Genomic DNA, 16537 nt, shown 5'->3' on the forward strand with positions numbered 1-16537 from the left:
TATGAGTGGAGAATTTGCCTAAACATAGCATGTTTCTTTCATCATAGTTGAAAAACTCTTTTGGGAAGACATGTACTTTAAGTGTTGTGTCTGTATTTCCTTTGTGCCTTAGTTGGTATAGCAAGTGAGGAAGGATGGATTTGGGTTTGCATGGTAGATCTACCATTACTAGTGATCTGGTGTTGGATAGATTACCCAAGACTTAGTTTATTGTAGAGAGAGGATAGTAGTACATATTTCACAAGTTGCTATTGAGAATTAAACAAGAATGTATATACATACATACATATATATATGGCATTGATCACAGAGTCTGTTTTCAGACTTCAAATGTTGGCTCTTATTATTCTATTCTTTCTCCTTTCTTTTAATAATGTCTTGGTAAGTATCGAGATAACTAATAATTTACACCATAAAAATTGAAAAACCAGGTTTAGGTAGGAGGATCACAAGTTTGAGGTCAACCTGGGCAACTTATCAAGACCCTGTCTCAAAATAAAAAATAAAAATGCTGAGAATGTGGTAAAGCACTTGGTTAGAGTAGGTGGGGCCCTGGGTTTGATAAGTAGTACTAAAAAAAAGAAAAGAAAGAAAGAAAGAAAGAAAAAAAAAAACAGACATAGTGAGAATAAATAATTAAAAGTACAATTTAGTACAATTTATCAACTTTTTCACATGGGCCATTTGAAATGAAGTTGAGATTACTGTCCATTTCAGCAAAAAAACAAAAGAAATCCACTTACCTAGCTTTACTTTCTCCCCTTTTTATCTTCTTTACTGAGCATATATTATGTGCAAAGCACATTGCTGAGTGTTGTGAAGGATGAGAAGAGAAAAGCCCAGTCTTTTTTCTATGTGGTTTTCCATCTTAACAGAGCAGATAATTCAAGGAACAAGTGTGTAAAAGACTTTGTAAACCAAGATGAGAACCAGTGGTCTCATTCTGGCTAATAGAGTCAGAAGATTCTGAGCTTGGAAGAACGGGTTATGTAAACAGGCATGGAAAAAGCTATTCAGCAAATGAGTTTATAACTGAATTTGATGCCATTTTCAAAGTCTTTCAGAGCCCCTGGGGAATACATCATTTTAAATTTAACTGGAAGGGCCAAATGGCTGTCGGCTTAGCCAGGGACCCGTCCTGGTAGGATCAGGTGCATTGTGGGGAACGCATGGTTTTAAGTGTGTAATACCATGGAAACTGCATTTACTGATGTAATTATTAGTGGCCCCCATGAAAAATGATCTTATTTGGAAGAAATGTGTGGATAGGTTAAAGAGTATTTCTGAACAGAATAGAAATTGCCAGGTCACCGTCCTTCGGGGATGGGATCCAGGCCCAGGTTCACATCTTTCTCCAGGTGTGGCCTTTGTGAGCATGATGGTGTAAGGCCAGTGTTGCTTAGCTTTTGCTCACAGCCAAGTTTTTCAGGTGGACATTTGAGGATAACAGTGAAATCTTTTTGCTGCATTTGCTAACAGATGGTTCTCAGCATGGTTCAGAAAAGCTGGATCTGCATTGTTCTGTATGCTAAATGTTTCTTTCATTGCACATTTACCAAGGAGCTGCCTCTCGTCACAGGTGCTTACAATTACATTTAGTATTGAACTGAGGACATTCTGGGGTGGTTTTATGAACTTCCCTTACTGAAAGTTTTGCTTGCATGATAATAAAAACCACAAAAGGATTTTTGACACATTGGGGGTTGTTAGGCTTCCAGTTTCCACAATGAATGCTTCTTTTTCCACCATTGTAAAAACTTGGAGTCCTGGTCAGAGAGGCCTTCTCCCCTCAAGATGTGAGGCCTCATTTAAGAACTTTGGCACCATCCCATTTCTCCCGTAAGAACTCTAAGGATGTGCGCCCAGGGAGACAGGAGGTTAACTGAGTAGGGCTGGAAGGCAAAATAAGAACAGCTGGAGTTCATTAGTTAAAATCCAGGGTCACTAGCTAAAAAGGCAACCGAAAGCCATGTGCAGAAAAACGGAGTAAAAAGCCTTGAAGCAGGAAGCAAAAGATGTATTGAGGAGGATTTTGCTACATGAACAGTCTCTCTATATATTATGGGGAGAATACATGTGACAGTTTATTAGTCTGGTCAAGTGCAATACTGTTTGTTTTTATTTAATTGTAACATATAATATTTTGAAATTAGCAAAAGTATGAACAGTACCAAGGGAAACATCTTAATTCAAGTGCTGGGTCCTTTTCACATCTCTTTCAATCCTCTTAACAACCTTTAGAGATAGGTATTATGATTGCCCTGCAAGACACAAACTAAATCTTTCTGATCCAAAAATCCACAACTTTTTATGCATTCATTCTACAACTATTCATTGAGCACCTACTATGGCCAGGCACTCTGCCAACTGCTAGCTACACAGCAATGCACAAAGTAAATAAGTTCCTTACAGTTTTTTTGCTCATTAAAAAGATCAGAAGCTTTCATGAAAACTTAGAAAATTCTTCACAATTGGCTCAAAATTATACTTTGAATGTTTATTTTCATAACTAGGAGAAAATACTTTTATGTTTTTATATCAAGATGAGATTTCTTCATTTTATTAAACTCTTTATCCATATCTTAGTAATGTGCTTTAATTTGATATTTTTCTACAAATGGTCAACTTTGATTTAAATCTAGGGCCTTCAATCATTACCAGTATTTTTTAGGCAGTCCTGGAACTAACCTTTTCTAAGAACCAGGCATATGACATAGCCCCTCGATAACCAATTTTTAAAACCCCTTATCACTGTAGGGAGTAAAATGTGTTATTTTTGTTATAGAGATGAAAGAATCTGAGTTTCAGAGAGGTTAGATAACTTGTCCACGGTCACAGAGCTAGTGATCAGAGTTATTAGGTATTAAAAACTATTTAAAATCTTTTCTACTTTATTATATAAATTTGGAAATACTTTGTCTAAGCATTTCTTTTTTAGCAAGAGTAAAGGTAAAAATAGAAATCTGTTTTTATGATGTTCTCTGTACAAACATTAAGGAAAATGCAGAAGAAACATTTTTAAGGAAAATAATATTGTATATTTAGCAATTCTACCATTGATTCTACAGCACCATTTTTAAATTGGGAAGTTTCAGCTAAGGATCTTTTAAGACCATTTGCTGGTAGAAAACATTACAGAGTAATTATTCCCAATCCATACATGAGAAAAGTGAGCCAAAAATAGTCTAAGGAGCCTTGCTGAGGTCATGGGGTGAGACAAAGGAGGAGTCTGATTAGAATCTCTGAGTTGTTCCTGGTGTGGTGGTGCATACCTGTAATCCCAGCTAACTGAGAAGCTGAGGCAGGAGGATTGCAAGTTCAAGGGCAGCCTGGGCAATTTAGCAAGACCCTGTCTTCAAATGAAAACTTGACAAGCAGTCTGCCATCGAATGCAATCAAATCACATCACAGACAGCAAATTCACACGTACATGGTTATGTCTTTATAAAACAAAATGAAGGTATGTGATGGGGATTATAATTCCTGAAAAATCAGAGGATAATTTTTTTGTTTTGTATCAGGGATTGAACCCAGGGCACTGAGCCATGTACCCAGCCCTTTTTGTTACTTTTTGTTGTTGTTGTCTTATTAAGTTGCTTAGGGCATTGCTAAATTGCTGAGGCTGAGCTGAAACTTGTGATCCTTCTGCTTCAGCCTCTCTATTTGCTGGGATTACAGATGTGCGCCACCACACCTGGCCAGATGATAACTTTATATCTGACATTTATCTTAATATTTATCTAGATCATATCTTTTCTTGGAATGTATACCTTGACCTGATTTGAGGCTCCCAAGTCAGAGAATATGTAACATGGGGGACTATAACCGCAAGTCCCACCCACATCTTTTTATTTATTTATTTATTTTTGACCTCGTGCTGGCTAGGTCAGAGCCCTACCACTGAGCTACACCCTCAGCACACAAGCTCTGTTTTATTCACTGTCTAGTGGGAGTTGAGGTGGGCTCCCTTCTGGACTCCTACGTAAACTTGTTACAAGCGGCCTGGTCTTCATTAGTTCTCAGCACTTATTGAGCACCACATTCCAAGCCTGTGCTCGTCCTGGAGACGGACCCGTTCAATCCACATCCACAGAGCCCGAAGTCTGGAGAGGACTCTGACCTGCAGGCACTCACTACAAACCGACCGGGACTTGAGAGGCAGGCTTGTTCTTCTTCGTCACCATCTTCCCCATTTTCTTCACAACTGAAGCAGGACAAGGAAGAGTCACATCAAGATATTGTGACCATCGCACTTGAAAAGCATTACCTTTTCTAAAACTTCACTGAGCTGCAAAACCCAACAAAGTGGGCAAAACCAAGATATTAAATATTCATTAATCTTAGTGAGATGAAAGTGATAATTGTTTGAATTTTGAAATAGCTCACATGATCATATTACTGTATCTAGATTTTTAGATAGCTTAGGAACTAAATCAAAATCAACCATGGATTGATTATTTTTCCTGATCTTTGGGATTATGTTTCTTTTTTCGTGTTTCTTCTGACTTTCTGAATGTTTTCATGATCAACCCAGATAGATACATATAAAATTCTTACAACAATTTGTGATATGGCTTAAATACTCAGTGTACATTAGCTATCATCATCATCATCATCATCATCATCATCATCATTGTAAAATTACTTAATTCGTTTTTTCTTTTACAGTGCTGGGGGTTGAATCAGGGCCTTGTGCATGGCAGGCAAGTGCTGTACCACTCAGTTATACCCACATCCCTAAAATTACTTCAGAAGCACTGTATAGCTTTATGGTAGAGCATATTCTTAACATGTGTGAGGCCCTGGGTTTGATTCCCAGACCCTTACCTAAAAAAACCAACCAACCAAACAAATAAATCCCATTGTGACTTGTTTGGAGCTATAAGCATCCCCAACCCCATTTATTTTTGTGTCTTTTCTTTGAAGAAAACAAAAATTATGCCAGGCACAGTGGTGCAAGCCTGGAATCCTAGCTACTGGAGAGGCTGAAGCAGGAGGATCACAAGTTAGAGGCCATCCTGAGCAACTGCGACCAGTTTCAAAATAAAAAAAAAATAAAAAAAATAAAAGTAAAGGACTAGAGAATGTAGCTCAGTAGTAGAGCACCTCTGGATTCAATCTCCAGTTAAATAATATATAAATAAATAACATTTGAAATATAATTATGAAAACAGTAATTTTACCAGAATCAGAATGTTGATTTTAGGATCTATCTCCCTTTCTCAGTTGAATTTTCATCCCCAAAATGTTTAGTCTGCAAAATATGCACCACATTCTGCTGCAAAGTTTATCAGATGTTCTTGAAATTGAAAGAAAGAACATTCTTTCCTGGCTTTAAGACTTTCATATTTGAAGCTAAGGGCATTTTTGGTCCTCTAGTGGATATACAAATGCCACCATGAGATACAGGCTTTAAACATCATGTGCTCTTTCACACAAACTCCTTGTAAAATACTCAGTAAAATTCAGTTCCACATAGCTATTTCAGTAGTCTTGGGCATTAAAAAAGCAGTAGTAAACATGGTCATAAAGCAGAACATTTGGGATCTAATTGAGGGAGATGACTAAAAGAAACAAGGAATAAACCCAACTCAATCAGAAACACTCTCTACCAGTCAACTCCCCATGTACGAGTCATATTAGGTAGGTAAGGACAATAAAGTCAACAGTGAAATTTATTGATAACATATAATATAACAGATGTTGTTCTAGGCACCATGGATACAGCAAGAAGCAAAAAAGATAAAAGTAACTATCATTAATGAATATTACATTCTCAAAGGTCAAGACAGACAGTCAACATACATGTGCTCATCTACACATATCTGCATGTATGCATTTTATGTCTGGTGGTGATAAGTGCTATGGAAAATAACAAAGCAGGGTGCAGGGATAGAGGCTTCCTGGGGTGAGACAGAGTGGAGAGCTGCTCTTTCATCTACAGTGGCCAAAGAAGCCTAGACCTCATGTGTATCCCAGCAGAGTGCCAAAGGAAATGTGCAAAGAACTGAGGAAAGAGGGTGGCAGGTGAGAGGACAAACCTGAGACTTCAGAGAAGATTTATGTTTTCAAGTGTCCCAGAAACAGGTAGGGGCCCATGTGGCTAGAGCCTTGAGCCAGGGTGGGAGTGTGAAGTGATACCAAGGAGCGATGGGCATGGCTGGAGGAGCAGGGGTGGGGCAGGCCAGAGCAGGGGCTTTTGGATTTCACTGAGCGAGGGGAGAGGTCACTGCAGGGGTTGGAACAAGGAGGGAGCTGCCCAGACTTTCACTGGCAAGGGATTCCAGTGATCGGCTGTTCTGTGGAAAAGAGACAGTAGGAAGGGAGGCAGGAGCTGGGAGACCAGTTAGGTGGCATTTGCAGTAGTTCTGCCAGGATATGACAGAGACTTGGCTCAGGAAGCGGGCAGAGGACCTGGCCAGTGAGGACTTCTGGAATGTCTTGAAAGTCTTGCCAACAGATTTGCTGGGAGTTGGATGAGGGTGTGGAAAAAATAAAGTGGAGAGAAGTTGCCATTTGCCAGAGTGGTGAACCTTCATAAAATGAATGAATGACAAAAATATTTCTGCGAAGAAATTGTGAACTGAACTCGTAAACTAATAAAACTAATCAGATAAATATAAATGGAAACAGAGAAATGGCAACTGGCATTCTACTAAAGTAAAATGATCAAGAAAATTACATAAAGATTTATATCCCTGTTAGCAGTAAGCCTCATCCAAGTAGATATCATTCCTTGAGCATTTTAGCGAATGATAGTTTGAAGTCATCATGACTAATAAAACATATGGTCATGATTTTTAAAATAAGCATAAGGAGTTTTAGTAATACAATTAAGACTAAAATTGCATTAAAAATCTTAATATTCTTAGCAATGTCAGTTTTTCTATATCCTTTTAAATTCTAATTTTTTTTTTTTTTTTTTTTTTTGGTGCTAGGGATCAAGTCCAGGACTTTGTGCGTGCTAGACAAGAGCACTGGACCACTGAGCCACAGTCCCAGCCCTAACATCTAATTTTGATATATGCTTTGTAGTGTGTGTGTGTGTGCAGATGGATGTGTGTATGGACAGAGAGAGAGAAGAGAGAGAGAGAGAGAGAGAAAATTATGAAATAAAAAAAAATACCCATAAAATACAGGCATTCTCAGTGGATAGTCAGAAGTCATGGTTATAAATACAGAGACTGTTGAAAACTCTAGCAGAAACATACCATAAGCAAGACTTTAAGACTGGATGTAGGGGTTTAATAGGTTCAGTGTGAAAGGGGGATAGAGAAGCAAACTCAAGGACATTAATTTGAATTTGCCTTTGAATAATACTTTCCATGTACCAAGGGTTCTACAATGGGATCTGATTCCATCCTCAAATCAACCCTGTAAAGTAAAGTCAGGAAAGCTGATACAACTTTTCATAAGGACTGGCTGCATGGAGACTTGGGTTGAGATACTCTCCAGAGATACTCAGATAGAAAGTGACAGGGCCAGGATTCATGTAGGGCTTCTGGCTCCACAGACAGTTCTCCCTTAAGACACTCAATAAATATGCTTGATAAATTAAGTGCTTACTCTTGGCTGAGTGTTGTAATAGGTGGTGTGGCAGCATCCAAAAGAGAGAGAGAATCATCTCTCTGTTCCCCTCTTTGGTCTGGAACTAGAGAAATGAAACAGATGCCTGTAAAACTGTTCATTACATTTATAAAACAGTGTACTTGTAAAAGCAAAATAATACATTTAGTCCATAAGGACTTTGGGAGCAAAAAGTATCAATTACAGCATAATAGGATTTTGAGCTCCTTTGGTGGTAACAGGGTCCCAGTTCCAACCAACTTAATAAAGAAGGCACCGTACTTGCCCACAGATCTGATAATGGCAGGTTTGCAGGGTACAAACAGTGTCAATAGGAACCCACGTGTCTCTGTCACTCAACATTGGTTTTCTCTGCCTTAGTTTTAGTCCTAGGATTGCTGTCGCCAGGTGTTGGTAATTTGGTCCTAGCAACTCCTGGCTAGATCCCACAAACTCATCTCTCACAGTGGAAAAGAAAGCAGCACCTCTTTCCTGATGGCACCACCGAAGTAGGGCTCTCCCAGGCCTGGGTTTTGTGCCTGTCTCTGAACCAATCATTCATCACGGTGGCTGATCTCTGGTTGGGTCATATGCCCACATAGGGCGGAAGTGAAGTCAGCCACATCAGAAGAGCATGGACTAAGTCAGAAGAGGTTTGGTTCCTGGAGAAAAACAGAGGTGGCCCCATTAGACAGGAGAATGGTTGTCAGGAGAGCAAAACAACAGAGATTCCTTACAACAGGATAAAGTTCCCGAAGGAAATAACTTTGTTCCCAAACATGGGTACTTAAGTTTGTGTGCTTGTTTTCAATCTTAGGGAATTCTATACTGGAAGGAAGATGGTGCAAGAGATATGTGAAGTGCAGGTATATACTGTAGAACTTTTGTGCTGAACATTTCCTTTCTTTCCTTCTTTTTTCCCCCAAATGATGGGGGTTGAACCCAGGGCCTCACACATGCTAGGCAAGTGCTTTACCATGAAGCTGCATCCCAGACCTCTTTAAGTCTTAAAGACACTACTTCTTCATTCAGGGACACCCTGAGCTGAGACTCATTATCTATTTACAATGGCTTTTCTGGATTTTGCCCTCCTGAGACTCATTATCTCTTTACAGTGGCTTTTCTGGCTTTTGTCCTCCTGAAGACAGGGTCTTCCTGTCTCAGGAATAGTCTTTCAGCTCTGTTCCCAGTCACTCCTGGCCTTTGGGATTCTTTCTCCCCTTTAAAGGGCTGCCTTTAGCAATCTAATAGTAACCTGTTATTGAAGAAGCAAGAGACAGCCATCCACCCTTTCTCTCCCGTGCCTCCCCTCAACCCAACCTTTCCCTCCCCCAAGTTTGACTCTCTCTTATCAAGTTTGCATTTTCTCCTTTCCACAGAGATATGGACATTCCCTCAGAAAACCTCTCCACACTCTAATATGACTCCACAAGTCTTGGCCCTATGCTCTCATACCTGCTTCCCAGTTATAATCACCTCCCCCACCCTGGTGACCACTAGTGGACTTTGCATTTTGGAGACGGGTCTTACGTTGCGAAGTCCCGCTCTATAAGACAGATACTCTATTTCCTGCTCTCCCAGTGGCCTTTCTCTCGCCAGGCCCCTGCTCCTATTGCTGTGGAGCAGGGATGATGAGACTCCCAGAGGAGAGCATTCGCAAAGTGCTCTGAGTGCTTTGATGAAATTGATGAGGTAAACAGAAACAGATTTTTGCAACCACTCTAGCCTGTAAGAATGGTAAGTTGTATATATGCAGTGATTCACCATTTTAAAAATAATGGACTTTGTCATTTTAAGTATTCTTTCCAGAGAGATTTATTTCTAGCTGTAAGAAAATAGAATGCTTGATTTGAAATGTTTAAAAAATAAATACTGCTCAATAGCTTTTAAAACAGCACTTTCGTTATCAGTGATTGATTTAATGTTTTGTTTAATCTTTCTAGCTTCTCTCCTGAAGGGCTTGAAACATGCCAATGTTGTGCTTCTGCATGACATAGTTCACACCAAAGAGACCCTGACATTCGTTTTTGAATACATGGTGAGTTCTCAAGCATTTTATAACACATGAAGGAGAAGCCTGGTGCTTGTATAATGAATCTGTTAATATTTTATGGCACAGTAAAACTTTCATTATAATGTGGCAGGAGCATGGAAATTTCCATTATATTGTGATTTGTGGAGGCTTCTTGTTACTATATCCACCTGGAGTCCAGCTTCTTTGTCCACTCTTTTTTTTTTTTTTTTTTTTTTTTTTGGTACTAGGGATTGAGCCCAGTGTTGCTCTACCTCTGAGTCACATCCCCAGCCCTTTTTATTTTTTATTTTGAGGGAAGGTCTCTCTTAAGTTGTTGAGGCTGGCCTCTAACTTCCAGTCCTCCTGCCTCAGCCTCCCAAGTGGCTATGATTACAGGAATGTGCCACCACATTTAGCTTCCTTGTCCACAATTTTTGCTGTCTTTTTTCTTCTCATTACCAACAATAAACTAGGATTTTGAATTTGCCTCCTACATAAAATTTTGTACTTTAAAAAAATCTATTTTTAATCACTATGTGAGCAGAGCCCAACATTTATTTCATTGACAATGAAGATGTGTCACAAGATATTTAAAAAAATATATGTAAGCTTATTAAAGAACAACTCATTTTGTACTTTTAAAAGGAAAAAAGATTCAAATGAGCAGAAAGAAATCACAAGGCACACGTACTTGACTGGCCTCCAAGGACACTTGAAGGGTGAAAAATTCCTGTGTTGTGTTCAGTGCCAGTCATTCATAATGAGCATCTCCATTTGTGCCAAGAAACAGACTTCCTTCTGCAAGCAGCCTGTTAGAAAGACACATTGTGTTTGACCTTAACAGTGGAGTCTCAGAAAACCTGGTTATATTCCTTTTACACTTTGGTCTCAGAAATCCTTGACTTCGTCATTCGTCCTGGACGGTCAGGTCTGTGGTCTGCTGTAAGACGCCACCCAAGCAGCACCACTGACTTCACTCTGTCTTCTCTTCCTCTCCTCCGTTCAGCACACAGACCTGGCCCAGTACATGTCCCAGCATCCAGGAGGGCTTCATCCTCATAACGTCAGGGTGAGTACTACAAAGGTCAGGCTCTCCTGTCCACAGCAGGAGAATTTTGAAACAGATTTACATCACAAGTCCCATGACACCAAATAAGAAGACAGTCCTCACTGATATTCTAGAGAAACATTAAATAAAACAAGAGTGGTCCCTTGAGATCTGGAACGATGTCCAGCTATTTTCTGGGCAGCCTAGCCATGTCAGTCATTGCCATCGTGCCTGTGTGTCTTCAGCAGCATAAACTAACTAAAAAGAATTATATTAAAAGAAAAGAGAAGAAGCCAGGCCTTCATAAAATAAATGCTTTTTATGAGAGACTATTGTGGCCTGTGATAAAATTTGCATTGCTTGTTCTAGTGGATCCTATTATACATATGGGACTAAATTCCATTTTCTCAGTCATTAAAATAAAAATAATAGTAAACTCTTAACTAGCAGTAATTCTACATTATAAATTTTAGAAGTCATTAATATTTCATACTTTCTACTCCCTAAGGTTTTATTGGCATTAATTAATTGATCAACTCTTGGAAAACCATATGAGATTTGTATATGATATATTTATTCGTTGAACTAATATTTATTTATGTATTCATTTATTCATTCATTCAAGAAATATTGAGTACTCAGTGCTATATTAAGTTCTATAGTTTCAATAACAAGTTGTGTTTCTTATTTTCAATGAGCTTAAAGTGAAGTAAGATACATAGACCAACTAGGCAGTTTGAAATGAAGTGCTAAGTACTATATCCACATTAACTAGGAATACTGTGGGAAAACATAGTGAGCAGACCTAACCCAGTCTTGGGTTTGGAAGGGAAGATTTGAGGACAAGACCTGTAGAGTGAAAAAAAATTAAAGTAACTATGGATGATGAGATAGAGAACTAACCAGGGAAACCAAGAAGTCATGTCTAATCTGTTAAGGACTCTGCTAAGGACAAAGACCATTAACTTGTCTACATGACCATGGGATTTTTTTTTTTTTTTTTTAATGGCAATGTTTAGCCATTAAAATGAAGGACATTTGGAGAAAGTAGACATTTGGATTGCTCCAGAGTTAGAGTTTTGCCAGACATGTGAAAAGAAAAGCCAGTTGGGCCAGAGTTGAGTAGACTGTTAAATGATGGTCAGTGACTTCGAGAAGATGTCTAACTTGAGGGTAGGAAGTGAAGCTGAGCAGTTGCTCAGGAGAGGATAGAAGGGCCAAGGAACTCAAGTGTTGATTAAACAGAAAAACAGGTGGAAGAAAAATAATGGAGAAGGACAGATTTTTCAGGTTTGAGTGACTTACATACCAGACATTATCCAAAATGATGAGAAAGATAAAAAGACACAGAGGACATGATTCCTGACCTTCAGAGGCTTACACTTAAAAACAGCAGATAAGATGTATACACTGCCGTTACAGAGGGGCATTTGTGAATTATGCCAAGTCAGAAATGAGACCTGGTACTGTAGACTTTCAAAGACTTCCGGCAAAGTTTCAGGCTTTAAAAGATGCACTGCATTTGAAGAGACTGGGATAGCAGAAGATGGTCCTGGGGGAGGGAATGCTCTCAGAAAAGGCACAGAGTGAGAAGTCAAGGATGTGCTCAAGAAGAGGCCCCAGAATCCTGTGCTGTTGGGCAAGAAGCACGGCCGTGTTCCTCAGTCTACAGGTTCTTACCAATTAGTGGATCATAAAATCAATTTGGGGGTTAGCAACCAGCATTTTTTAAACAAAACAAAATGAATGAGAAGAGACTAGAAAACATTAGAGTGCATGACACTTAGAGCAAGTATCAGTTTGTGCCTCTTTTGTTCCAGTTGTAACTGTACTTTTATTTATGTGTGGAGATAAATACTGGATGTGTATGTATTTCTTACCATGGACTGAGGTCAACAGAACTTTAAAAACGCAGAGCTGGTCTGGTTTCCTTATTTTGCACACAAGGAATGCAGAATTTGAGAGGGCAAATACATTGCCTGAGTTCATGAAACCACATTTATTGTTACTAAAAGTGACTCCTGGTTAAGATTCTTTTCTGCAAGTGCCATATTGCATTTTTGCTTCTGTTGGCCTGAAATACAAAGATTATTAGTGAAACAGGGTACACAAGTCTGGGGAAATCGATTAGGTGGCTGAGAGCGTTACTTTCTGAGAAGTATGGACTTTATTCCTTAGTATAGTCATTACAAGCGTTTGAGTTCAGAGAGAATGACAGCATCTGAAGGAAATCTTTGGGACTGTGATCTGTAGGATGGATTAAAGGGAATCAGAAGCTAGAGTAAAGGATTCCAGTTAGGAGTTATTGATGTGGTCTAGTCTAGCACTTCTCAAACTCTGTTGGCAGACAAATTAGCAGGGAATCTGATGTAGTATGTCTAGGATTAAGCCTGAGTTTCTGTATTTCCGATCCAAAGTGATACAGATGCTACTGATGAAGGACCAAACATTGAGTAGCATGGATATAGGTAAAAAGTCATAAAGGCCTAAATTATGGTAGTGATGGTAAGAATGGAAAGAAATGTGAAAAACAATTATAAAGAAGAGTTAAATCTGGGCTTGTGGGCTAACTGGGCAGTAGGAAGAAAAGGATGGGAGTTGTTCAAAATCAGTCATGACAAGGAGAATTATAGCTTTATTAACAGAAATAGGAGAAGTTGGTTTGGGGAGGGAGAAAAGTGCTGTTTCTATTTCTTGGAATAATTTGAGGAGGTCTTATGGAATTCGGCTAAGAATCCATCAGGTTCTGGGCTTTTCTTAATTGGTAGGTTTTTAATGACCTTTTCTATTTCATTACTTGAAATCGTTCTGTTTAAATGGTGTATGACCTCCTGATTCAGTTTAGGTAGGTCATATGTCTCTAGAAATTTGTCAATGTCTTCAATATTTTCTATTTTATTGGAATATAAATTTTCATAATAGTTTCTAATTATCTTCTGTATTTCAGTTGTGTCTGCTGTGATGTTTCCTTTTGCATCAAGTGTTTTAGTAATTTTTCTCTTTTTCTCTTCACTAGTGTGGTTAGGGGGTTATCAATTTTAATGATTTTTTTCAAAGAAGCAACTTTTTGTTTTATCAATTTTTTCAATTGTTTCTTTGGTTTCAATTTCATTGATTTTAACTCTGATTTTAATGATTTCCTGTCTTTTTTTTTCCACTTTTTTTTAATTTTTACATACTGCATTTTGATTCACTGTTCACAAATGGAGTACAACTTTTTCATTTCTATGGTTGTACACAATATAGATTCACACCATTCATGTAATCGTACATATACATAGGGTAATGATGTCTGTCTTCTGTTTTTGGTGTTGATTTGTTCTTTTTTTAGGACTTTGCGATCTAATGTTAAGTCATTTATTTGTTGACTTTTTATTCTTTTAATAAATGAGCTCAATGCAATGAACTTTCCTCTTAGAACTACCTTCATAGTGTCCCCAAAATTTTGGTATGTTGTATTGGTATTCTTATTTACCTCTAAGTATTTTTTCATTTCATCCTTGATTTTTTTCTGCTGTCCATTTGTCACTCAATAATGTATTATTTAGTCTCCACGTGTTAGAATAGCTTCTATTTTTTATTTTATCATTGATTTCTAATTTCAGTTCATTATGATCTGATAGAATGCAGGGTATTATCTCCATTTTTTTGTATTTACTAAGAGTTGCTTTGTGGTATAAGATATGCTCTATATTACAGAGGATCTGTACGTGCGCTGCTGAGAAAAAAGTGTATTTGTTAGTTAATGGATGAAATATTCTATATATATCTGTTAAGTCTAAATTATTGATTATATTACTTAGTTCTACAGTTTCTTTATTTAGTTTTTCTTTAGAAGATCTGTCCAGTAGTGAGAGAGGTGTGTTAAAGTCGCCCAGTATTATTGTGTTATGGTCTATTTGATTCTTGAAATTAAGAAGGGTTTGTGGGCTGGGGATATAGCTCAGTTGGTACATTGCTTGCCTTGCAAACACAATGTCCTGGGTTCAATCCACAGTACCACAAAAAAAAAAAAAAAAAAAAAAAAAAAAGAAGGGTTTGTTTAACATACATAGATCCTCCATTGTTTGGGGCATAAATATTTATAACTGTTATGTCTTGCTGATGTACAATTCCCCTCAGTAGAATGAAATGAACTTCTCTGTCCCTTCTGATTAACTTTGGCTTGAAGTTCTCTTTATCTGATATGAGGATAGAAACCCCTGCTTATTTACACAATCCACATGAGTGATATGTTTTTCCCATCCTTTCCCCTTCAGTCTACGGATGTCTTTGCCTATGAGGTGAGTCTCTTGGAGACAGCATATTTTTGGGTCTTGTTTTTTAATCCAATCTGCAAGTCTATTTCTTTTGATTGATGAGTTTAGGCCATTAATATTCAAGGCTATTATGGAGATATGACTTGTATTCCTGGTCATTGTGGTATATTTCTGGCTTTTAATTTGATTTAGTTTCTCCTTTGATTATTCCTGTAGTGTAATTCCTCCCTTTGCTAGTTTTCACTTTTTTTTTTTTCACTTCATCCTCATGGAAAATTTTGTTGAGAATGTTCTATAATGCAGGCTTTCTAATTGTGAATTCTTTTAACTTTTGTTTATCATGGAAGGTTTTTATTTCATCTTCAAATCTGAAACTTAATTTTGCTGGATATAAAATTCTTGGTTGGCATTCATTTTCTTTCAGAGCTTGAAATACGTCGTTCTATGACCTCCTAGCTTTGAGGGTCTGGGTTAAGAAATCAGTTGAGATCCAAATTGGGGTTTCCCCTGCATGTAATTTGCTTTTTTTCTCTCATGGCCTTTAAGATTTTACCTTTATTCTGTATTTTAGTCATTTTCGTTATAATGTGTCTTGGTGTGAGTCTGCTGTAATTTTGTACATTTGGGGTCCTGTATTTATTGGGGGCACATGGAGTCAAAAAGGAAAAAGTTGCCTAATCAAAGCAGGTAGGAATGATTTCCCTAGGATGGCGGCAGCAGTGAACATGCCAGAATGGCAGAGGTGGTGTGTTGCATCCCAAGACTGAAACTAATTCAGTAAGGCTGGAGTTTAAGAGTAGCAGACTTAGGGATGGTTAAAGGCGAGACTCAGGAGATAAGAAGTAGGAGCCAGGGCATAAAGGGCCTGTCATTCTGTTCCATATGAGGACCCCTTAAATGGTTTTAAACAGGAAGGGAATAAACTCAGATACTCTTTTTGCAAAGCTCACAATGATGACAGTGTGGTGGTGAGTAGATTGAAAGGAGGGAAACACTCTTTTTTAAAAAAATGTTGTATTTTCCTGACTCAACATTCTCCTTGATTGATCCTACCTGCCCTGCCCCCAACTCTCACTCCCATAATTTGCAGACTTCTCTTCCTCTACTCATTCCCTAAGTGCTGGTGTCTACCAGGTTCCAGCCTTTGACAGGGAGGCTAATCAGAACAACAGTGGTCTAGATGTGAGATGATGGCGGAGGGAAGTGGCTCAAAATGCCATCAGTTACGGAGCCAGCCTTGACAGGAAGAGGAAGGACTGACAGGAATTGTTCTGGCTTTGAGTCTTAAGGGGGAGGGTGGTGCCATTCACTGAGATAGAGGAATAGGAAGAAAATGGATATTGAAAAGGTACAGTGAATGATGTTTGAACCTGCTAAGTGAGGAGATGACAGGATGTCCAGGTGAACATTAGGCCACGTGAGTCTAAAGGTCAGGAAAGAGATCAGAGTTGGAGATATAGGTTCAAATGATCAGAATATGGAAGCTATTAGAGGAACAGCCAGAAAGGTAGGAGAAAAATGAGGAGACTGGGGAACCAAGAAAAAGAAGAGAGAGGCTGGGGTTGTAGCTCAGTGGTAGAGTGCTTACCTAGCATGTGTGAGTCACTGGGTTTGATCCTCAGCACCACATATAAATAAATAAATAAATAA

General features: G+C 38.4%; 1 protein-coding gene across 1 annotated transcript in view; it reads left to right on the forward strand.

Annotated features, from left to right (window-relative positions):
• Cdk15 (cyclin dependent kinase 15) overlaps window positions 1-16537 on the forward strand; it is an 89400-nt gene that overhangs the window by 8088 nt on the left and 64775 nt on the right. The window contains exons 5-6 of the mRNA XM_047545277.1: window positions 9510-9604; window positions 10587-10649. Of these exons, the coding sequence (XP_047401233.1) occupies window positions 9510-9604; window positions 10587-10649 (158 nt within the window). The remainder of the gene's footprint in view (window positions 1-9509; window positions 9605-10586; window positions 10650-16537) is intronic.

The sequence above is a fragment of the Sciurus carolinensis genome, chromosome 3 (genome assembly GCF_902686445.1).
Source record: "Sciurus carolinensis chromosome 3, mSciCar1.2, whole genome shotgun sequence".
Classification (NCBI taxonomy): Eukaryota; Metazoa; Chordata; class Mammalia; order Rodentia; family Sciuridae; genus Sciurus; species Sciurus carolinensis.